The sequence below is a fragment of the Thalia democratica genome, chromosome 8 (assembly GCF_965202585.1).
Source record: "Thalia democratica chromosome 8, ktThaDemo2.hap1.1, whole genome shotgun sequence".
In the NCBI taxonomy this organism is placed as follows: domain Eukaryota; kingdom Metazoa; phylum Chordata; class Thaliacea; order Salpida; family Salpidae; genus Thalia; species Thalia democratica.
In genome coordinates, this window is record NC_139172.1 from 29,318,370 (window position 1) to 29,343,829 (window position 25,460).

At 25.5% G+C, this 25,460-nt stretch overlaps 1 protein-coding gene across 1 annotated transcript in view; it reads left to right on the forward strand.

Moving 5' to 3' along the window:
* Positions 1-15,599, forward strand: part of LOC145842067 (adenylate cyclase type 6-like) — a 29,640-nt gene extending 14,041 nt beyond the window's left edge. Inside the window, exons 7-26 of the mRNA XM_082949441.1 lie at positions 882-1,044; positions 2,821-2,970; positions 4,142-4,266; positions 4,418-4,529; positions 4,787-4,914; positions 5,228-5,389; positions 5,708-5,852; positions 6,718-6,833; positions 8,123-8,279; positions 9,646-9,746; positions 10,014-10,089; positions 10,589-10,726; positions 10,974-11,240; positions 11,420-11,601; positions 11,914-12,049; positions 12,266-12,372; positions 13,294-13,453; positions 13,788-13,992; positions 14,496-14,620; positions 14,796-15,599. Coding sequence (XP_082805567.1) covers positions 882-1,044; positions 2,821-2,970; positions 4,142-4,266; positions 4,418-4,529; positions 4,787-4,914; positions 5,228-5,389; positions 5,708-5,852; positions 6,718-6,833; positions 8,123-8,279; positions 9,646-9,746; positions 10,014-10,089; positions 10,589-10,726; positions 10,974-11,240; positions 11,420-11,601; positions 11,914-12,049; positions 12,266-12,372; positions 13,294-13,453; positions 13,788-13,992; positions 14,496-14,620; positions 14,796-14,936 — 2,896 coding nt within the window. The 3' untranslated portion in view covers positions 14,937-15,599. The remainder of the gene's footprint in view (positions 1-881; positions 1,045-2,820; positions 2,971-4,141; positions 4,267-4,417; positions 4,530-4,786; positions 4,915-5,227; positions 5,390-5,707; positions 5,853-6,717; positions 6,834-8,122; positions 8,280-9,645; positions 9,747-10,013; positions 10,090-10,588; positions 10,727-10,973; positions 11,241-11,419; positions 11,602-11,913; positions 12,050-12,265; positions 12,373-13,293; positions 13,454-13,787; positions 13,993-14,495; positions 14,621-14,795) is intronic.
* The last annotated feature ends 9,861 nt before the right edge of the window (positions 15,600-25,460 follow it).

Consider the following 25,460-nt stretch of genomic DNA (forward strand, 5'->3'; position numbering starts at 1 on the left):
ATATTTAAAGTATTTGAATTATGTTTTGACACCTTTAACACAATTAAATATCTGTCTTAGTTTAAAAAGTGCATTGAATAACAAAATTAAAAATTAGAAAATCTAAGTTTTTTTTTAATATGATTATAAACAAAAAGCAATACTATTCATACGTTTAAAAATTCATACGTTTTAAAAGTTTTCTAACTTTAAAAAAAGTAAAAATATACTTTGTAAAGATATTCTCAATTAGAAAAGCTTTAAAAATAATTTATTTAAACTTTTCTGGCTTAACATCTAACAAAAACAAAATTTTATGACGCTTTAAAAACTATTAATAACATTATGTTGCACAGAATAACTTAATAATACTAGTTTATTTCAATTAGTGTTAATTTGTTATAGCTTCTCTTTGATTCTATAAATAGTATCTGCCGTTATATTTCTCAATTAAGTAATTTTGCTGAAATTTTTTTTATTATCTAAATATAACTTGTTAAATTAGATATTGTTACTAGTTAAGACGTATTTTATCTTTGTATTATTATACATCAGACAATTTTTGAGAAAATTTGATTGTTATTTCCATAACTTTATGCGATTAAATTAAATGTTTCTTTCTCAATACTAAATATTGCTTATTATTTTCATGCTGTATCCATTTTCCTTACTTTAGATATTTATATACTAAAAAAGACTCTTTTTGGTTATACTTAATTTTTGTCTTATTTTAAATATCATAGTTTATAAATTTGTTAAAAATATTTTTTTCTGCAAACTCTTTGAAAACTTAAAAAGATACTAGATTATTTTTTACACCATTAAACTTATATATTTTTAAGTAAGCTTTTATTTAAATCAAGTAAAGCTAAAATACTTAAATTTTATTTTAAACTTTCCAGTTCTTCATACATGGCGTGGCTGACGATCTTCACAATTTACATTCTCTTCACAATGATGCCTATCCCAATAAGCCACCTAGTGGTCACGTGTCTACTTCTCATTACCGCTCATCTAACTATGTCTTACATGGCCAATCCCAATAAAATAGTTCACAATCAGCAGGTTCCAACTACTAATACATAACTAACTGGCTAACTTCAGAGCCTTACTTTCTTTACTTTGTTATATATATAAATATTTATCTAACAATGACCCAACCAAATTCTAACCACTGTAATAAACAAACTAATATACCTTTTGTAGGTGTATAACTTGGTAAATTGAATTAACCTACAGCTTTAAGTAATCTTTTAAATTTTGTACGTAACCTACCTTTACGTTTATTTTAAATTCATAAAACTGTTTAAGAACGAAAATGATAGAAAACTTTTAGAAGTTTTAGTAAAAGTACTTCACTAAACGTAAAGACGGCTCAATTAAAGAAAAGATTAGGCTGTAAACATTTTACATAAAAGTATACAAAAAGTAAATAAGTTTGTATTAAACAAAAAGTAGAACATAGAAAATGTCGTATATCAACGACAGTCGTTATGAATAGCTGGCAGAGATAAAAATTATACAAAGAACTTACTTTCAAATAAAGTTAAGTAACTTCGTGTATAAGGTGTGTTAAAAGTGTCTTGTAAATCTTGTAAAAATTCTAAAAATTACTTATCTTGTCAGAATACTGATGAATTTATTACTTTTATTTCAAGTGCGTTTGTTGTTTTTTCTGTTAATATTAAATGTACCCTTAACTCAAGGTTGTTTAATTCTATTTTTAATTTTTTTTAATCATTGCAAATATTCTTTTATCAGGTAAAACTTTAAAAAGTCACTTTACCTAAACCATGTTTAAACTTGTTGCGGTACGAAATGTGTAAGTTTTTTAATACTTTTATATACTTTTTTTTTAACACAATAAAAGTTTGAACAAAGTGTTTATAAAAAATACATCTTGTAGTTATACATTTAGACTAAAAAGCTTATTCAAAGTTTAAACTATTTTGATCAAATTTTTTAAATTAATTTTGATATGAAAACTTAGGCGTTACACGCCATACTTTCGTACATTTTATTTCCTTTTTAAATGATAATTAACTTTAAAGTTTGTATAACCACTAACAACAGCATTTTTTAAATATGTATTTATATATACAATCATTTATTTAAATATGTACTACTAACGAAGTTGACATTAGTTTTTTGTATAAATTTTTGAAAGCAGCACATTTAAAGTTTATTTTATTTTGTTTTGTAAGCTGCAATTTCAAAATTTGACGTTTATTTTTACCTATATAAATATTTAATACTTGTATTTGTAAATTCCAAGCAAGTATTAGCATTAAAATTTTCGTACTTGTTCTCATAATACTTTATGTTAGAGTTGGATATAAGTATTTATAGTACAAAATTTGTATTAGAAAAACCAGGTTAAAGTTTATACTTAAAAAAAATATCTAAAAAAAAAACTACCTAGTTAGTTATGAAGGAGTTTAACTAATTCGTCTTTCTATTTCATTCAGTACTATACAGTTTGTTTAAGTTTAGTACTTTGAATTTGTAAGTAGATAATTTAGTACATGTTATCTTCAAATCAAAGGAGTTAACTTTAATCAGCACAATTTTTCCCACGAGTAACAATGGTTACCTTCAAGTTTTATTGTGTAAGATAAAGTATTGAAGTAAGACTATCATAATAATTCTATCAATTGAGAAACAAATACTAATATATAAAACTCTAACCTTCAATTCTTTAAATACAAAAACTATTTTTCTAGCTTGAAAATTTTCATATATTTGCCAAAACTTTAAGACCTCTATTTCAATAATTGCTAAGCTGATGAAGTGTAAATTTACAACATCACGCAGTTAATTTAACATTATGACATCACGCAGTTGTTAGCTGACGTCATAATGTATTTATGCGCTTACGTGGTGTGTCTTATGGCGAGGTGGTCAGCAGAATTGGTCCAGAGGAAGGCGTTCACCGAGACCAAGAGCTGCATCGAGGCAAGGATCAGTCTTCAGAAGCAGAACCTTCAGCAGGTGAGAGGGAATAAAAATAAGGGAGCTTTGGTAAATTCTAAAAAATTGATGTTAAATTAAAATTTTAGTTTGGTCAAACGCAAAGTGTCCAAGAGTATAACCTTAAGTATAAGTTTAAGAAAGTATATAGTACCATCGGTTTACTAGTAGAACACACCTTCTGACAGTCAATAGATATAGTTTAAAGTTTGAGCGTAAAATAATTTAAAATTTTTTACTGCTGTTGGATAATTTTTTAGACATTTTTTGAGTAGTTTAAGACCTTGAGTATAAAGCTGTATTGAAAGATATTATTAAAAAAATTAAAAGTCAGCTTAATGTATAGGTATTGATTTTTCTTCAGAATCAGACATAACTGCTTGATTAGTAGAAACTGACTTTTATCAAAATTAAACTTGTTTCCTTTAATTGGTGGACGGGACAATTTTTATCATTATAAAGTTTTTCATAGTTTTCCCAAGTTAAAGAACATATGCAGCAGCAAAAACAACATTTCCGCCAGACTGTCAAATAGTAATTTTATTTTCTTCGGCCTGTCAATTACTGGTGGTTTTTTATTTAGTTCGCGCCAAACATCATATGTTTTATTTCAACTAAACTGCTTTGAATAACATTCAAGGCAATTAATTGAAACACATGATGCTTAGCGCGCACTAAATAAAAAACCACCAGTAATTGACAGACCAAAGAAAATATTATAATTACAGTAATTTGTAATACAAGTTGCTTTTAGCTTACAAAGGTTAAGAATAAAATTAGTAATTTGTTCATTTTATGACCAGAGATAAATATTTCCGTTTAATTCAAGTTTGAAATAAAAAGCTATCTTACATACTAAACAGTACGTTAACCAAACCTTCAAGTTTAATTATAACGAAACGACTTTGTTCACATTTTCACTACTTTATCGAAATTATACAAATATGTTTGGTTAGCAACAGCACAAAACTTTCAAACATATCTAAACGTAACAAAACTTTCAAGTATTACACAGCTTTAAAATTATAAGTACAGTGTTATTATTTAAGAAACACATAATATTTGGAGAACATCAGACGCAACAGATTGCATATTAAATATAACATGTTTATCAAAATTAGTCCTCACTATATTATACTTCTTAACAAATCTTTCAAACATCCATATTTAAAACATTAAACATTTCACGCAGGAGGGATTATTATTGTCAGTGTTGCCACGTCATGTTGCTATGGAAATGAAAGCTGACATCGATCAAGCGAAACCGGAACATCAACAATTTCATAAAATATACATCCAAAAATACACCAATGTCAGGTGAGAGTTTCGACTATTGTAAATTACACATGTTTAGTAAGGTATTCAAGTTTATAAACTAATTAAATAACTAACGTGAAAAATGACTAAAAACAAACAATTGTTTTATATTTTTACACTTTTAAATACACCTAACAACATATCTAAACAGTATATTGTTTGCTGATATTGAAGGATTTACATTGTTGGCATCTCAATGTAGTGCTGCCAACCTTGTAAGAACTCTTCATCAATTGTTCCGAAGATTTGACAAGTTAGCTGCTGTAAGTTGAATAAAACAATAAAGAAAACAAAATGTTAGGTTATAATAAACTTTAAACTTAATAAACAACAAATTTACAATCAAAAATATTTGGCTTGGAAAAGTTTAACTGCTAATTTTTTAATATACAATAGTTACTCAACGCTTCGAAATTATAATACTTTATTTTATATTCTTTGCTTTATTTATCAGAAGTTTAGATTCAACATATACGTCTATAAATCTCGTTTAAATTAAAAACACTTATGTTCTCTTTAGGAGAACAACTGCCTCAGAATTAAGATATTAGGAGATTGTTACTATTGCGTGTCAGGACTTCCTGAACCAAGACCGGACCATGCTCAATCATGCGTGCAAATGGGACTTGATATGATTGACACTATTTCGTTAGTTGATGTCTGATGTTTAAAAAAAGTTTAACCTGGTTTATAAAAGATGATTGCAATTAAACTTCTTTTAAGTTTACTGAGTTTTTTATTTGAAATAAAGAAGTGACTATACTGTTTTTAGTGTATCAAAAGCAGAATTAAAAATATATCATCTCATTTAAATTATTTAAATAAAAATTTATTTTGAATAATAATTTTAAAGCCTTACTGCTTTTTCTAAAACCGGAAAAATGATTTAAAAACTACTTAAAAAAATTGCGTTATTTTTAAAAAGTTTTTTTATTTATAATTTTTCATTCAACTCTATTAGATTAGTTCGAGAAGTGACGGGAATTCCCCAGTTGAACATGAGAGTCGGCATTCACAGTGGTCGGGTTCACTGCGGCGTTCTGGGACTCAAAAAGTGGCAGTTCGATGTTTGGAGCAACGATGCCACATTGGCCAATCACATGGAAAGCGGTGGCATGGCCGGGTATGACGTCATTATTAATTTTAAGTAACAATTCTTGTCAACGAATAAACTATGACTTGTTAAGTTTCTATCAAATGTATTTAGTCATTAATAAATGAGTCACTGTTCAAACGACAGTTTATCAAATTATTAGTTTAAGATGCATTTAGCAAACGATTTTTTTTTGATTATGTGTAGGTTTCTAAATTAAAGTTATTAATAGTAAAAACCATTAGTGAATAAGGACTGTATTCATTATAGTGCATAAGCTGTAGAGGAAACAAGACAAAAACTACTTTTATTTTTTGTGACGTAATATTAACATGGATATTATAACAGTCGAATTCATATAACGAAGGAGACGTTGGGTTATTTAAACGACGATTATGACGTTGAACCGGGTTTCGGACATGAAAGAGATTCTTACCTGAAGGAAAGAAATATCGAAACATTTCTGATTGTAGGACAGAAGAAAAAAGAAAAAGTTTGTAAAGACTGTTGCAAAATATATATATATATGAAACATAAGTGTTTTCGACTTAAACAAAAAAATACAGAGACATATTAAGTGTAATAAAAAAAAGCTTGCAAATAAGAACATCTTTTAGATTTTAAATACTTTAATGACAATTCAAACGTTATCAAGTTGTTTTTGATGTAAAAGTTACAAAGTTTTAGGAACAAAAAAATTTATACACTGGTAAATTGCATTTATAGAAATTAATACAAAGCATGTTTTTCATTGATTTTCAAACTAGCATAATTTTTTTGATCATACGTAAAGTTATCCAACTATCAAACTATTTTCAACTAAATATATTTTCATAAACTTTATAACACCATAAGAGTATGAAATGTTTATACTAAAATGTTTGAAATATCGCTGAAAAATACTTTTTTAGGTCAACAGGTTTTTACGCTATTTCAAATGATTATAAACTTTGTTGTTTGTTTATAAACAAAGATCTTATCTAATAATCATAAGATAAATATTTTTAGGAGTATTACTCAAAGTCTTGCAATAATTGTGAACTAGAACGCTTTTTTATAACGTTGGATAACGGGATAATAACTTAAAAACTTTCTTGTTCTGAATTACTTTTTTTTTCATTGACGTACAATTATTGGAAAAAAAACTTAAATAGTAAACAAGAATTAAATTATATAACTATAACTATACTTATGTCAACCCTTTACGACGTTTTAGTAAACCAAATAATATTATACATCATCTTAACTGAAATATATGTTTTTTAATTTTTTATTTATTTAACGTGCAAGACGTATGTAAAACAACAAACATTTTAAGGTACACTGATTGAAAAATTATAATTGTTTTAATTTTACAGACGGTTTCAAGGCCAACTTCTTCTTCTCAGATTGGAAGTTCGAAAATGGACAGAAAGTTTTCTGGCCGAAGAGACAAGAGGGGCAAAAGAGGAAACAAGGAACTGGAAATCATCGGGTTAGTGTGATATCATAATAAAACTAAACTTATAGCTTTCAAATGAAATCCCATTTGCAATTTAATTAAAACTAATATTTTTAATGTCAACTTGTATAAAGTTTGAAGCTTATCACAATCGTGCTCTGAAAATGTTTTTGTTGCAAGCTCCATTGAAGCTTATAAACTTTTGAAAAATCTGTAAGTTCGTTACCGATTCAATGAGTAGCGATATTTAAACAAAACTTTACTTAAATTGTTCTACTTATTCTGATTTTTATCAAAGAAAAAACATAAGGTAAAAAAATAAACAAATTAAGAAGTTAAATTTTTATTTAACTTAATTTTAAAACTTAAGCAAAATCTTATTTAAATACTTGTTCAACGCTGTTTACAAACACAAAAACAAAACATAAAACTTTCAATAATACTTAAACATATGTCACACAATAACAAAAGTTTAACATAGATTGACACTTTTATAATACTGAAATCAAATACAAAACATTGAGTCATAACAAAATTTTGTTCCAGTTCTCGATATACACCAGATTGGCGCATGGTATTTTAAAATAAAAATAAAATTTAAAAAGATAAAACTTTCATTTAATAAAGTATAAACATATAGATTGATGTGTCTTAAAAGTAGAAAAAAGTTTGAGATACTCGCACAAATTATTTAGTTTAAACTTGTTTTTACTGTCAAATTTTATTGACGTTTCACAATATAAACAAGTTTTGATTCATTGTAAACATAACAAGTTTAAATAGTATTCCGGGATTTATCAACCTTGTTTAGAACACTTGTAAACTTTTTCGATCTTACGATACTTTAACTATTTAAAAGTCCTTTTTCTGAAATTTTATTTGTTTCTTTAAATTAAAATAATAATTTTATCACGTCATTAAGTATTAATCCCAATTACAACTGCTTACAGTAACAATTAAAAGTAGGGAACTCACAAACTTTTTTTTTAAAAGTAATAAAACAGATAACCGAAGTTTAATAAATTGATCTAATTTTTGATTCAAAGTTATATTTAAAATGAAACTCATACTGACTTGTAAAATAAAGTTTTGCTTTTTTTTTGAAACTCATTCTCCATTTTTAGTTTTATGTTTTATTTTATTTATGCAAAGTTTGCTCTTTAATTTGTATTTTTACGATTTTCCCTTAGTTTTGCAATTCGTAATAATTTTCTTATTTTTTAGTATATAAACAAACTCGGTGTTAGGTGAATCAAAGGCTTATTTTAAGTCATAACAAGTTGTATCATAATAATTATTATTAACAATTACAAATAATCCAGTGTAGGCGCAGACGACGTGTTGGGTCAATCAAACAAACAGGTTTTAGTTGACGGAGAAGTTCTGGAATTTCTCAACCAGGCAATTGGTTCTAACGGTTTCCAGGACATCGACAGGGGAAGCCAGTTCAACTGCTGTTCAGAAGATGAAGTGTTTAAAGTAAGTATACATTTTATCTATAGTAGTTTTCACTACTTTTTTACGTTGTTTTGTGTTTTTACTTAGTTTTGTGCAATTTAGTTTTATCTTGCTAAGTTGAAATAGATTTTTAGAATTGTGAGAGTATAAAATATCAAAGCATTTTAAACTTTTTTTTGAATAAATACATTGTTTATACCTCTTTGAAGTCAGGTTAAGTTATAATAGTATGTGTATTGTTTATTTATTTACTTTAAGCTGAGTTTTTGCTGCAAACCATTTGGATTTCAGAATCATGCTGTTAACAGAATGTAATAGTTTATACAGAGTTATCTTTATACGGAAAAGTATTATTATATTATGAGCACAAAAAAGCTCGAACTCAAATAGCATTTTCGTTTGAAAATTGAATCTGTCGATAAAATGTTACAATCGATGAGAACATGTGGTGTTAAACTTTATCTTTTTACTTTTAAGATGTTAGTGCTTTCAAAACAATATAAATTACTGCTTAAAACTTCAATGCATATTCAGAATAATTCTATTTTAATTAGGTCATAGTTTATTTTAGAATGATGTAAAATGTTTCATAAAGGTTGTAAAGTCTATGATATAAAGTTAAACGGTTCTTTATTCAAAATAACTATTTAAAAAATTTATAATTTATTTTTAATCCTTAACTGATAAAGTTCTACGAGACGGAAAGAAGTACTGCTTTAGAGAAATTTCAAACAAAACTATTTACTTAAGTATAAAGCAGCAAAAATGTGAAGCATATTGGCTCCAACCGAAAAAATAAGTTATACAAATTAATACAACTAAGAAAAAAAAGATAGGGTTTGTATTTTCTACAGACATATCAAAAACATTAAATTTCAATGTTTGTAACAAATCCAACTCAGACTAAAAAAAATTCTAAATATTCATATCATGAGTTTATTTTTTTAGGGAATTAAACTCAAGGCCGATAAGTTTAATAAAACAATAAGCTGTCTGCATTGCAAAGGAGTATTTGTATGCAAAAATTAATCAATACTATAATTAGAAATATTTCTATTTGTTTTAGTAGCTTTTTTACCAAAAGTAAAAGGCATTTTTTTTAAACTTTAAAGGTATTCAATTTACATTCAATAATAACACTTAAGGTTATCTCTATGTACAACAGGTCTATAAAAGTAAGTTAATATAGTACAGTATTAGAATGATACTTTTAATTTAATGAATTGACAAAAAATAGAATTCATTAGATATATGTTTTATATAGCTTTTTTTGAATTAATATAACCAGTTTGAATCTAAAAAAATGTATCATACAAAGTCATAGTTGTCTAAAAACATTTAAAATTTGTAATTGAAAAAAAGTAATACTAACAAATTTGTTTAACAGGAATATTCAAACCAACAAAAATTGAGTTTCACGAGGTTTTCATTATTTGCCGCTTTTATTTGCACTTGCATTGTTGGAATACAATTTCTTATTATTCCCATGTTAGTTTTAACATAACATTATTTCGTATTATTTCGGGGTTAATTTTTGTTTGTACCAAAAATTGCTGTTTTCTCGTATGAGATTTAGATTTTATAAAATAAGCTGTTATTTTAGTTATCTCATAGTTTTATTTAGTTTTAGGTAAGAAAAATAAATTAAAAAAAAAGTTTACTTACCTGATACAGCTATGCATGATTAAAAAGACTTAAACTATTGTGTAATGCCCTAACTACTGCTTATAAATCATTATTAATATTTACTTGCAGAGACAAGGTATTAACATTGAGCTTATGTGGAGCAACCCTTCTGCTAATAATAACTTCACTTACATTCAGATATGTTGTAAGTTTAATTTATAGAATTTTTGGGTAGTTGTTTTTTATCAACGTGCATGCATAAACTGGGACACGTTCAAAATCCACCCGCGTTCAAAATCCACCCAGTCAAATTCGAGAAGCTTACCGATCGAAGGTAAGGGTTAGGAGTAACACTGATGGTGAAAAATAAATAAAAGATAAACAAATAAAATGCAAAAAGTTTATAAAATAAATAAATAGTATATAAAAAAAATCTGGTGGATTTTAAACGCGGGTGGATTTTGATCGGGTGGATTATGAAAGCGGGTTGATTTCGATAGTATACCGCAAAAACCAAACACAAAGTTAATCACAACAACAACATAATTGAAGCTAAAAATTAATTAACTCGTTAAACATAACAAAGCAATGTCGAAGCATTTAATCTGTATAGTTTTTAATGAATAGTTTAAACATAAGTAAAAAAAACTAAAGTATCAATAAAATTAAGAGACTTTAAAAAAATAAATTAATAATTTACGCAGTTGAGTAAGAAAAGTGCCTCTGTAGAAGTCAACAGGAAAAATAAAAAAAAATTCTCAACCCTGAATAGAAACAGAATTTATCTAGTTATTTGTTTGGTGATTTCCCTTTTCTTATCCGCATTATCCGTGGCAAACCTTGTTAGTTTGAATATTTTTGAATTTGTTTGCAAAATTTTCAATAAAAGATATCAACTCTGGCAAAATAAAAAAAAAACCTTTTGATAAAGATTTACACTTTAAATTCTCTTTATTATGAGTTTTTTAATTACTAACTTTAATGTATTGCAGTGTTGTTGAAATTGTATTTTTCTTTTCTTTAAAAACATATTTTTCTATTAAATTTTAACACTTTATAGCAAATTTTGATAAATAATACATAATTCAGTTCAAATTAAATACGAGCGTATCATTGGCCGACTGCGTTGCCAACCTGACAACCAACATCCAATCAGAAGCCGTGAGGCAGGTTTCCATGGCTACCGCAGGACCGGGGAGGGCCCAGTTCACCAGACCCAGCTCGGTGACGTCACCTTATGACGACACAAATATGACGTCATACTTGGTTTTGTTGAGGGAAAAGTTCAAGTTGCAGGTGAACTCGGTTGGAGGGAGACATGAATGCAATACTGAATTTATTTGCGATTTTCCACAGGTAAATAAAACACTTATATTTTGAAACATTTTTTTTAAATAATTTGAGTAGTCAAGTTTTTTCAAGATAAAACAACTTATACACGTTTAACAATGTTAGTTAGTAAAATTAAATTGTTGCAAATAGCTTATTTTAAAACTTTTAAATATTTACACATATTTCTAATGTTAATTTTCCAGTACTTTACCTATTGTTTGATCTTGTCATTCCTGTCTTGCATCCATCTGACGTCATCAAACACTTGTTGCCATGGAAAACTCGTATTTCTTCTCTGCCAACTTATAATCTACTCTGGTTACGTCATAATGGTAAACCCGTCTCTATTTCAAAACGCCCACGATCTCAACATGGCCATTTTCATGTTTGTTGATTGTTTTATTTTAATCAATGAAACTTTAATGTTATAAAATGCTTTTATATTAGTATTAAAAGAAACTGACAAACAAACTTTTATTTATAGTTTTTTTAATTTAGGATAGCGTTTTTCTTTTATGTCAAAAAATTATTTTGTATAAAAAGTTTAAAATAAAATTAATTGCTAAACTAAACAAAAAATTGAAAAAACACTAAAAATTGTCTTCAAACTTCTTTTGAAAGTTGTATATATCAAAAAGCATATCCCTTATTTTTTTTTAAATAAGCATGTTTTCTAAAAGTTTAACTATTTTAACAGGTATGATGAGACAAACCAGGTGGGATCACTTGTTTTGATGACTCCAATTATTTTATTTTTATTTATTGCTGCTATTTATGTTCAAGGTAGGCAGGTTGAACAAACTGCTAAAATTGACTATTTGTGGAATAAACAAGTTTGTTTGATTGTTAACATTAAAAACTTTTTTTTTATTGTTTGTATAGTTATTTTTACCTTGCTTTTTATAAAAAACAAAATTTATTTTAAATTAAAACAAAGTTGATCAACAATTTCAGAAAAATAGCTTTAGAAAAGATAGTTTGCTATGGAGCTTGTCATATGGTAAAACTATAAAACTTAACACTTTTTAGCTAATTAACTTACACCTTAGGCAGCAGAAGAAAGAGAAGATGTACAGAAAAAACAAGCATATAATAGAAAACTTTTACACAATATATTACCTGTTGACGTGGCTAGATACTTCCTTGAAAGAGAACCGTAAGTTTAGCGGAATTGTTTTGAATTTCCATCTTTTCCAAAACTAAACGTTTTTAACTTAAGTATATTTAATGAGTAAAAATGTAAATCAATAAACTTAATTACTGAAAGATTAATTTCTAATAGATTTAAGCAAGCATCAACTTATTATCTTTTAAAACTAGTTTTTGATCGATTTAAAAAAATTCTCACCTGGTTGTTTTAAGTAAAACTTGTCACTTGTACTAAAAGGAACGAAAAATTTTAATTTTTTTCGTAGATATATCACCTTATTATACAAATTAACAACAAACTTGAAACAAAAGCATATACTGACGTAGAGTTTAACAAAAAAAGCACAAATAAAGAATTGTTCGATATTTAAAAAATAGTTAGGTCATTCTTTGTTTGAAGTTGTTTTAATCATACTTTTCATTAAAAAAACATTCAAAATCGTTTCAAAAAACAGTTTTTATATCAGTATCTTCAATTTACATTGGTAAGAATAATGGTATAACAATTGTAATTGAAGTCAATTTTTTTAATTTTTTCAACAAAGCTTTGTTCCACAATAAAAAAATTTCTCGGCTATTTTATTGTTTAGTTTACACAAAAAAATTAAAATTAACTAGTCTAATGAGCAGTTTATTTATGAGGCTAGTTGGAGACTAAAACTCATAGTAATTTGACAACTTTTACAAAAAAATATGACAAGTTTTTAATGATAACTAGTAATAGTATTGAAACTAAACAAAAGTAAGTAAAGATAAATTTACTAAAATGTATCAAAGACTTAGCTATCTAAAATCTACTTTGCTAAATGCAGAGAATGTTTCCTATTTACTTAAAAAAAACCAAGAACAATTCATAAAATAAAAGCTAAACTAGTATAGCAAAAGTGTAAGAATACAACTAAGTATAGCATAAAAAAAAAACCAACAGAGGGAATTCAGACGAGTTATTCTGTCAGAATTGTGAGTGTGTGGCAGTTATGTTTGCAACAATTGTTAACTTTTCAAACTTTTACATGGAATTGGAAAGTAACAACGAAGGTGTTGAGTGTCTCAGACTTCTCAACGAGATAATCGCAGATTTTGATACAGTAAGTATATTATCTGTTTTATTTTAAAGTTGTCCTATACAATTTTTTAAGTGACTGAATATTTTGATTTATTTGCTAATGTTTCAAAGCTATCTTTAGGCAACTACTTAAAAACTTTTTCTTTTACAATTATAAATTAAAAAATATAAATGGGCTACTGCAAATTTTATATAATTTTTGAATCGTATCTATTATATGTTTTGGTATTTGAAAATTACTACTCTAACAATTGTTTTCAAAAATAAAAAATGTTATATCCTTGTGAATGAAATAAAACTTAAATTTATCGAACTTCTATGCAATTAAAATTATAAAAAACCTTTTTTTTTTACAGATAATAAGTGAAGAGGAGTTCTATCAGGTGGAAAAGATAAAAACTATAGGATCGACTTACATGGCGGCTTCAGGGTTGAATGATTCCACCCACGACCAAAATGGGATGTCCCACATATGTTGCCTAGCAACCTTCGCCATGAGACTGCAGCATCAGTTGGCCTACATCAACCATCAGTCCTTCAATAATTTTACTTTCAGAATTGGTTTATTTTTTTATTATTTATATTTTTTGTTTATTTAAATCAGTTATGAGTTCTCCAATAATTTTACTTTCAGAATTGGTTGGTTTATTATATGAATTTTTTATACTTTTTATATACTCGATAAATACTATCTAAATCAGGGATTATCAAAGTTGGCGATTTTGACTGTCATGGGACAAGAATTTGTAAGGGCGCTGTTAAAAGTAGTTAGGTTATTAGCAAAAAAAATGTAGTTATTTTTCAATTTCTAGGAAGAGGAAAATGTGAAAACAGTTTTGAAAAACACTGACCTAAACAGAATATTAGTTTAAATCACTTTCAATAACTGTTAGGTTTTATTTATAAGTAAATACGCGTTAATTTTTAATAAAATTGTACCTGGTGATTATACATAGTACATAGATTTTTTTTTGCTGGTACAAGTTAACTAACTTAGTTTAGTATTTAATTGCTTCAGAGTTTTTTTTCTATACTTTAAAAATATTTTTAATACTTTTAACCAGGGTTAAACATGGGAAAGGTGGTTGCCGGGGTGATTGGGGCGGATAAACCACAGTACGACATTTGGGGAAACACCGTAAACGTTGCTAGTAGAATGGACAGTACCGGCGTCGCTGATAAAATACAGGTTTGTTATAAAAACTAGTTTAAAACTACAAATAATAAGTAGGTTTGTTTTAAGTTATAAAACATTTCTAAATTAACCAATATTTAAGATAAAAAATAAAAAATCTCTGTTAATGATTTGTTGCTCATCTTTATAGTTTTTTTTTTAACTATCAAATATTATATTTTTTATAAAGGTACCGGAAGAAATGTACAAGCTTCTATCTTCCAAGGGTTTCGAATTGGAACCCAGGGGTCTTGTCAAAGTGAAGGGGAAAGGGGAAATGATGACGTATTTCCTCAACGGGCCCCGGCCCAACGTACCTCCTAAAAGCTGAGAAAAAGTATAAAATGGACTTCCGGTTTTTACAACTGAATTTTGTTTGTTTGTTGATCACAGACTCGGCCGTACATGCAAAAACGCTTCCTAAAAGCCAAAAGGGAAACAGTTTAAAAGCTATTTAAATTGAAGAGATCTAATTAGATTTGGTTTAGCAAAGAAGATGTTGAAAAAGAATGACGTCTGACACCGAGAGACGTGTTCATCTTGTTTGGAGTTAAGAAGGCTTACGTGATGAACGGTTAGATCATATCAGTAGGTATTTCGACTCTGTGCCGTCATAAAACCTCGTGCTTTGTGAAACGGGGAACGAGTTCTTGGCGAAAAGTTTCGATTCAAAAGAGAAGAAAGTACATTTGGTGAATTAAATTTCAAGAAACGATAAATTGAAACACTGACAGTGACTAAGAATATAAGCTTGGAGAGAACTGTCTGTTATTTTAATTTTGTGATTAAAACTTCAAGTGATGACTAATGTTAGAGATAAAAAATATTTCTAACTTATTAAACAAACTAAATAAAGCTGCTAAAACAACTTGCAATTGTTGTTAGTTTAATAATGATACACACATTAAACATTTTTTAAACTAAAAGTTTTGCATAATTAAAATACAATACATAAAAGCTATAGATATAATGATAAAACGTTAAAAATAGTTAGTACAACTTTGCTAGTATACACAAAAAAAAGACATTATAAGAATACTTTTATGAAAGTATTTTGTAATTTAAATCTAGATAATTGTGTTTTTTATTCTTTTTATGATGAATTTTTATTTAACTTTATTTACTTTTATTGATGTAACCGATTACAGGTTTAAATTAAGAATAATTTTTTTAGACACACTTACATAACTAAAGTTATTTAATTGCAATTAAATCAATGTTTTAAACTAATTTCAAACCAATCAATTTATTAACAGTTCTTTATTTTTTGTGGTCTTACCTTTAAAGTATTTTCTATTTTCTTGTTGAAATTTATAAAGGTGCAAATTTTTATTACACAAAATATTTTTAAGTATTTGCCTAAGACGTTTTTTTGACATCTTAACTTATTTTTTAAACTTTATTTTTGTCACAACAATTTTTCAAAATGTCACTCTAGTTTTTGTTTGTGTGTTTTAAAAAAAAAATTCAAATTTGTTCTGTAGAAATATTAAGTAAAAGTTGTTGAAATAAACTTCTTGAAACAAAATTACAATATTTCTATACCTGTTTTCTGTGTCCTATCAATTTTAAAGGTAAATTTTATATTCATAGTTTTTCTAACGAACTTATTTTGGATTTGTTATTAATCCACAGCAAGAACTAAATATACCAATAAATAAAAAAAACATGTTAGTACACAGAAAAAAATCACTTTATACTATTTCACAGCGTTTAGACTATAGAGTAATGAAACAAACGCTTTTAATTTAGTTGAAGTAAACTTATAGTAATTAAAGATGATACTTACTTGACATAGACAGTAGAAACTGTACTAAATCGAGTAAAATGTAAAAATGTTTGTACCTGATTTTTCTTTTCGCAAATTATAAAAATGCTGCTAAATTAATTAGCCTTTTTTTTCTTTTTTAACTTTATCATATTTTTTTACTTACATACTATTTTGATTTTTTAATCGTGTTGTATATGATTGTTCTTTAGAATAAAACCAGCTGTATAAGTTTATGAACTTTATGGACCTTACTATAAATAAGAGCAATATATTGATATAAATGTTTATAGAAGTAAAAAAAATAGTTTAAAGGTATTTTGGTAATAAATGCATTTTATTATAACTTTTTCCATTAATTTTCACAACAATCGAAAAGTATGTTTTCAAAGCAATCTATTTCGGTTCACTTTTGCATTTTACATATTTAAATTAGATACTATTGTAAATTTTTTTGTTAAGTTAAATTTCAAGAGCTTATTTATCTGTCTTAATGGTTTTACAAACTCTAGATAATTATAAATGCTACGAACTTAACAATATAGACGTGAAATTTAAAATATTTTTTTTTCTGAAAAAAAACTAGTTTAATTACCAAACTGTAAGTTTTTAAAGCTATATGTTAACCTGAATATTTTTTCAAAGTTTTATAGATATCAATACAAAAAAAAAATAAACGTCTTTTTATTTTTAATTAAACAAATTTAGCTGCTTAATTTCTACAAAAGCTATTCATTTTTATAACAGTAATTTTTTAAATTTGTAACAAGTTATTTATTCTAATTAAACATTTATACGTACTTGTTAAACTTTCTAGGCAATTGTTTATTTTTACACATCTTTTTTTATGAAGTAGAAAATTTGTGTTTTATTTCATCAAACAATTAAAAGAAATAAAGCAAAAAAAATGTCTTGTTTTTTATAAAATTGATATATTTTATTATTATTTATCGATTATTATTCAAATCTACCTTTACTTACTTAAAATATTATGTATTAAAGTGATGAAGTTAATACTAACAAACTGTATATATACTTAAGTATAATTTGTTTATAAGTGAATACAGTTATTTTATTATTCATACTACCAAAGTTACCATGTAAGTTGGTAATATATATTTGTAGAAATCAAAAAATCCAAAAACTATGGTTTTTATGTTCTAATCGTTTTTTTCTTCTAAATTATATCCTTTTTAGTTAAAAAAGACAACTACAAAAATAATACTTCAAACATAACAAATAAAAATAATAAAATAATGTTCTAACTACAAAAATAATAACATATTTTAGTTTTTACAAAGTTCAATAAAACAAGTTTTATCTATACTATAGACTGTTTTTATTATTTTGTGATTAGGTTAATTATGGTACAAAAGAGCTTTTTGTATCAAATTTGTGTAGTTATGTTTTCGAATTTAAGAAGTTAAGCTATTACTAATAAAATAATTAATAACATTATGTTGACCTTAAAAATTTTGATAAATTAAAGTTTTAGATTTTTATACTTGTATGTTACAGCAATTAAGGGTTTACATCCTTAACGATAACATATACTAAATTGTAGTTTCTTAGAGTTTTGTGTTTTGGTTTACGAGAAAATATAGTCAGTTATTTATTTTGAAAGCAAAATTGCGATGTATTCTATTTTGAAGATGATAGTTAATAAATAAACGTACACAATAACTCAAATGCATTAAATTACTTATACAACGAATTGGTCATAAAAAAGAATTGTGGCTAACATTAATGCTTTGCATTCAACAACTTACTAAATAGTTTCTAATTCGTTGCTGCAAATCATTATATAGATTTTCTCTTCACTTTTGGCGCTAAAGAGTTACTTTTCAGTAAAGAAAGTATAAATAAAGAAGTCATTATATTAATGAAGCATTCTAATATCTACTTTAAAACTACGGATTACTATTAGCTTTACGACAGTTACTCTATGTATTTGGCTTACAACGCTACAAGAGTAAAAAAGTAACAATTACTAGGTAATATTGTTTAAATAAAAAAGATGTTTTAAAATAAAAGCTAGGTTTCTATCTTTCAGTATGTTTGAGCGCGTTCCTTACAGTCTTGCAACTAGTTAGTGTAAATATATTATTAAATTTTAGAGTTTTAAACTTAAGAAAATAGTTAATTTTCAATTGGGAAGTCTATTTTTTTAAATTCTAAAAATTGGAAATATCATTTTGCTCCAATTGGAAATCTTGATCCAGAGGTAACTAATCTGTTGTCGGTGTTTCATTTATAACATTTTATAACAAAATACTTTTTTTTGTTTATACTATCAGTTTTCTAAAAATAATTTTAATATGAGTATTTCCTTATCTTTTAAATTGTAATTATAACTACTAACGGCAGATTTTTTTAGTCCTTTTTATTGAAAAAATTCAAATTCTTAACGAATGTTTTTGGTCAAAGCAAATGTTTCTTTTTTATGTGTGCAGTGTTAAGTATCACTTACAAAAGTATTTATTTTAATTAAAAGATTATTTATCACAAAAAAAAACAACAGTCTATGATGAACTATTTAAAGCTCTGCAATTTACAAGCTATCTGAACAGCTGAAGTCGTACTTTCATGTTGTCACTTTTAGCGCTAAAGAGCTACAACTTCGGTGTATGCATGTGTGTGACTACTACAGCTCAAAAAGCACGTGCTTTGAAAGTATATATGAAAAGGAAAATACTAAAAACAGGTTCGTTCATAATTTATTTTATATTTAACACATTGCTTGATTAAAAAGGAAGTCAATTTGATGAGTTACAATTGTTGAAACTAGAAATTTATTTTTCTTGCATATAGCTTTAAAATGCAAACAAATACTTTTTAAATTTAAGGTATATATACTAATTAAAGAGTTTTAATAAAAATACATAGGTACTTGTTATTAAAAGAAGCTAGTTTTTTGCAACAAGAATCCTTCAATATACTGTTTAACTTATGAAAATAAAAACATTTAAGTATCACAAATTTATAAAGCGAAATTTTGATTAACTATATAATTATGAAATAAAATGCCCATTAGTTTTATGGCATATAGTAAGTATTAGTTACCTTAATTTTTTGTTAATGCTAAACTGCAGGTGCTTTTTAAAATAAAAAAAATATTTGTTTTAGTTTACTAGGCATATGCAAACCATAAATTATTGAGATGTCAGTTGCTTAAAGTACTAAAACATACGACAAAATTCCTAAACAAGTACAAGAATATAACTTTTGTAGTTGATGTTTATTGAAAAATTAATTAATATAACATTAACAGTTTCTTACCGACAAATAAATGCCTTGCATTCAGCAATTTTTCATAGCTGCAACGATTTATATAACGTTTTCTCGTCACTTTTAGCGCTAAAGAGTTACGCTCTCGCTACACCTGAGTGCAAATACTACAATCTAGCCGGCATTTGCTATCTTGAATTGCAAAGGTAGCTGTAATAAAGAACTCTTTTTTAGCAGAATGCTTTTTAAAACATGCTTGTATGAGCAGCAAATATTAAACAATAATGACCTGCTGAAATGCAAAATTAAGGTTATAATAAACTAAACTGTTCAGTATGGTTTGTAAGCGTAAACTCGTTTTACTAAAAATTACTTTAATATCGATTATGTATCAGTAAAGTAAATCTAAGCCGTATAAAGTTCTATAATAAGAGATAAAATGTACATTAATAGTAAATTTTAAAAGCAAAAAATTGCCATTTAAAAAACATCGTTTTATTTAAATAAAATCAAGAACTTAATCAAGCTAAACTTCTTAGAAAAATCAATAAACTAGAATACATCAGTTAGAACAGAAGGCTAAACATTTTACGACTGTATTGAATGACATGGTTAAATGTTTTAAAAGCAGAAACTGAAACGTAGTTTTGAATATCAAACGACATAGAAAAAAATCAATAAGTGAGTCAAAGTGTATGACCTACTTTATAATAGTATTTTAAACAACGTTGAACTTTAACGTTCGAAACTTAAGGAGTTTATATTGATGCTTGATAGTTGTATTGATACAAATGAATAAGGAAAGTAGTATTGTTGATCGTACAGTTGATTTTTTCAAGGAATTTATCGATATAATGTCTACATTTAGCTTTTGATATTTGAGTTAGTTAACCCTATAGCTTTCTAGTTATAAACAACAGATAAAGTTTTTGAAAATAAACATATTTTCATTGTATTTTTCTAAATTAATGCCAATTTAGTATGACAAAAATAGATTTATCTTAAATACCAAAAACCAATTTTTAATTCAGTTCTGGAACTAAATAAATTTGTAACTAAATTATGCTCTATTAAATAAATCAAACGTTTAATCAATAATAAAAATAGCTATTTTAAGTAAGCTCTGAAAGTTTTTAGTTAGAATTTTTAATATAATGTTTAAAATTAAATATACCTTATGCGTAAATAACAAGTTACAACTTAAAAGTATTACAAACATTATATAACAAATGTAAATTGTACAAACTATGTCTGTTTTAAATTTTTATAAGTTTAACATTGATCAATTTTTATTGTTTAAATGTATTTTCAAAACTTTATATATACTTTTTTCAAAGTTTTTTAGATCATAATATACTTCTTTGAAGAAAGAAATAAAAAAACTATTTGTATTTTTTAAAACCTAATTTTGATTTAATAAAATTTAGTTTTACTTGAAAAAAGTTTGTAAAACAATTTGTTTACTAAAGACTAAAGATCTAAAGCAAAGTACTATTTTGAACTAATTGCGTGTTTAACAGTGATCTAAGTAGAACAAACCTATAAATCAGAAATTTTACTGTACTAATACAAAATTTTTAACGTCAAAATACTACTTTATGTTTTAAAAAACCGACGAAAGCATAGTTTATCTGACACTTTTACTAATTTCGGTTCATACCCAACACATTTCTTCGATGACTTATTTTGGAAAAATTATACATTTGCAGCAAAACTATCAATAAAAAAGTCTGTCGAGGTCGTATTAAATGCTTATACGCGTCAGTTGAACAAAAATTCCACAACATTTTTTTTAATTAATTCTACGTTACAAGTTAAGTGTTATTTTTAATTAATGTGTTTAAAGACGTAAATTTAAAAAAACTGTTTTTAAAATCAATTCTTTTTCTAGTCGTCACTAAATATTTTTCTGAAATAACTTAAACTGGTTTGGTCTGAAAATTATTTTTTTTGCTTTCAATTTTTTTATATAAAAAGTTCTAGTGAAGTACTTATAACTTACTTAACGGTTTGTATTTGAAATTCATACAAATATTACGTTAAGTTTACCATATGTGCAAACATTTTAAATAAATTTGAAAACAAACACACCTAAATGTATTAAAATCCCATAAAACATAAAAATACTTTTTTTAAATATTGTAAAGACTGCATTGAAATTAGTATAAAAAATAGTTATGAAACAAAGTTTTTAAAAAGGATATTTTTTTTATTTTGTAATCCTAATTTTGTGTTCCAAAAAAAACACGAACCAACTTTTATTTAAGCACATCATGCTTGTTTTGATTAAAAGAAGAAAACACTAATTTATGGTAAATTTGATTAAAAATACAGTATTGAATTAGAAGAAGTAACCTAAGCTCAAACAAAAACTATTTTGCTTTGTAGAAACAAAAAATCACTAAAATTTGTACGGTTAGCAAAAAACTCAATTAAAAGCCCATATGCTGAAGAAACCACAGTTTTTAACTGATATGGCACATATGTTGTTCTTATACTTAATAAAGTATTTCTTGTATACTTAACTTTTAATACTATCGTATCTTATTTTGGTTGGCTTTTAGTTTACTTACTTGAATTTTGTTTTAACAGAATAGATAATGATCTACTTATGTATGAAACTACTAAAATGGGTTTATTTTAGGCAAGAGATAACCTTGTTATATATACTCGCAAACAAATTTAATGTTTTTTAACTTTTGTGTTACCGTGTTAACGAGGCTCAAAACTCTTTTTCTATCTTAGTAATTTATATATTTTTATTTAAATTTCAACCTCTTGTAATCAACAAACTGTTATATAAAAGTTTTAGAGTCATCAAAACGGTTTTTGAACTCATTTGGTGCTTTAATTTAGAATTTAGTTATTACTGAGATATTTTAAGCTTAAATAGTGTCAAAATAGAGAAACAAAGAACAAGTTTAAACATAAAAACAAAACAAAAAACATTTCAATTTTGCATGTTTGAAAAACACACGAGTTTATTTATATTATAACATCAAACATTTCAAAAATTAGTTTAGAAGTAAAAAAAAAACTTTTGATTTATCACTTTAATGTAAAGTAATGCGGCTAAACATGTAACATTTTTAATTGCAAACAAATACTTGAGATTTTTTTAGTTTAATTTGTTTGCAGGCTTATTAAATTTTGACAATTTTCATTCAAGCAACTTTCGAATGTTAAATTAAAAATTTCGAGACTGAAAGTTGTCTCGTTAAAAAATTTATTTTAAACTTCTTTGTTCGTCGTGACTTGATTTTATTTTTCTTTACAAATAAACACAACAAAGCTTTTGATATTCAGAGAAAAAGTTTGCAGTATTCATGTAAAATATTGTTGTTTAATTAGCTTTACAGTAATTAAGTCTACTTCATAAGTTTATTTGGAAAACATTTAGCTAAACATGCTTTTTTTTAAGATGTTTGTAGTCTTTAAAGAAGAAAAAAATATTTTTAATCTAGTTACATTTAAAATAAAACTAATAAGTTTTTGGAGAATTTTGATACAATTTTCTCGTTTTTTTTGATTCAGTAGACTTTTAATATTTGTAAAAAATTAGTAGAAGTTGTTTTTAATTTTCGAATACCTTGTTTTGAATACTTGCTAATGTTAAAATTTATAATTAATTTTTTTTTCTTTTATTGCATAAACATGTTTCGTTTTAATTAAAAAAAAAAACGAAAAAGTCTTGAATTTATAATCGATAAAAAAAATTGTAAAATATGATATGTGTTTAAGTATTTTATTTGAATTTAATTTTCTTTAAGCTTTTCTCTTATATAAATATTTATATTTTTCAATTTAACATACATGTTGAATAGTTCACTTCTATACTTAAGTTGTTTATTAGTAAAACATTTTATTTTAATAAGTCAGTATCAGTAGTATTATTTGTATTAATTTAATATTGTCAATTAATAACTTTGACCTTATGTAGTTAAAGAAACTTTACAAATCTTAGAAAAGTAAACTTTGTGTTATTATATAAGTATTACAAAAACCTCTATTGAACTTTATTAAGTTTGTTTACGTTTTATGAAATTGCTGAGAAAAAGTCATTTTCATATTTTAGCAAGCCAAGTACGAATTTAAACTGACAATCTAGAACTTTATTAAATTTTTTTTTAAGTAAACAATCCATTTAAGTTATCAATCAAAGTTTCGTGATTAAAAGTTGATTATATTAAGTTGCAAACTATTTCGTAAGATATCTTTATATTTATAAGTTGAAATATTTTCTGCTTAAAAACAAACATATAAATTGTCTTGATTTTCAACTTTTTCAAATTTCGTAAAAAAATCTTTTTAAGAAAAAGAAGGTCCTAGGTAATTACAGTGAATGCTCAATATAATGGTAATAAAAAAAAATTAAACTCAGAATTAAATAAATTTCTAGACTTAAAAATAGTTGTATACGCATTAAGGTACGGTAAATTCTTATTATGAATTATAATTACAGACTTGTTAACACTAATTATACATGATTATTGACATTTAAACTACATAGAAGTAGTTTGTTCTTGTACAAACTTGTTTTGTAATTGTTTGATTTATTTTTGTTTTGCAAACGTGAAAATATTTACATGTTAAAAAATCGAAACGTAAACCGTTTACGGTTCTAAATTAGACATGATCATTTGATATTTTAAAGCTAAAGGACCTTGTTTTATAACAAATTTTTATAACATGTGTAAATATTCACGAGTATTTGTATTGAAAAATCAACATTGAAACACTCAATAAAGTATTTAAACTATATTTTAAAGTTTTAATTAGTTTATACTTGGTAAGCTTTTTGTACAAAAGTAGTATAATATTTTAACTAAACACTTTATTCAATTACGATAAGATATTTTTCATACTTAGTTAAAGTTATTTAAATAACTTTACGTCTAAACAGTATATTATATTCTACAAGTTTTTATTATCTAAATTTTCACTAAAAACAAAAAAAAAAGAGTACAAAAAAGGGTTTTCTTTAATGTGAAAATTTCTTTTTTCTAAGTACAGTTTTCTACCGAAAAATTCCAAATTTAATTACAACTATTGCAACTTATAGGAAGTAACATAAAAAAGAAAGATAAAAATTTGTGTTTGAAGCTGAATATTGATTGCTCAACATTCGAAATATTCCTTCCTGTAGTTGAAGAACCAGGGTTCAAAAATTTAAACGATACTTTACAGCAGTTCAACAAAAAAATCGAACCTATCCTTGTTTTCTGATTTTTAAAAACAACTAGAGATTTTTTAATAATATATAAAGGCGTGTGATTAAATTATAGGTAAATTATATTTCGAAGCTTTTATTTTTTCAGTGTCTAAATAATTTTTTGCGACTTTGTCTTAGAATTTTTTCTTTTGAAGTTTACATAAGTTTGTGTAATTTAGAACTTGCGTCATTACCAAACAACTTTCTTGCAATTTTTTCACTGATAAGCTTGCAATTGTTCAATACTTTAAATAGAAAAATAAAGTATATTTGATATTTGTTTTTCGTAAGAACCGCTTTTTGTTTCTAAAGATTTGTTCTTTATAAATCTATTACTATCAATTGAGTGTATATAATTTCAGTCGTTTATCACTTGAAAATGTTTTAATAAACGAAAGTACTAGTGAAACAAAAGCGTGCGTTTGTTCATTCTTTAAAAAAAGTAGAAAAAATATTGTATTTTTTACAATAACTTTGGTTTTTAAAAATAGTGATATTTTTTTTAGTTTCAATCTAATTACTAGCTAAGTAGATGTCGGAAGTTGAATTATCTAGACATCATTTTTACACTATATTTTACACTATTAAATGTTTTGAAGGTTAGATTTTCAAAGATTATAACTAAAAGTTGACATTTATAGTCTTTA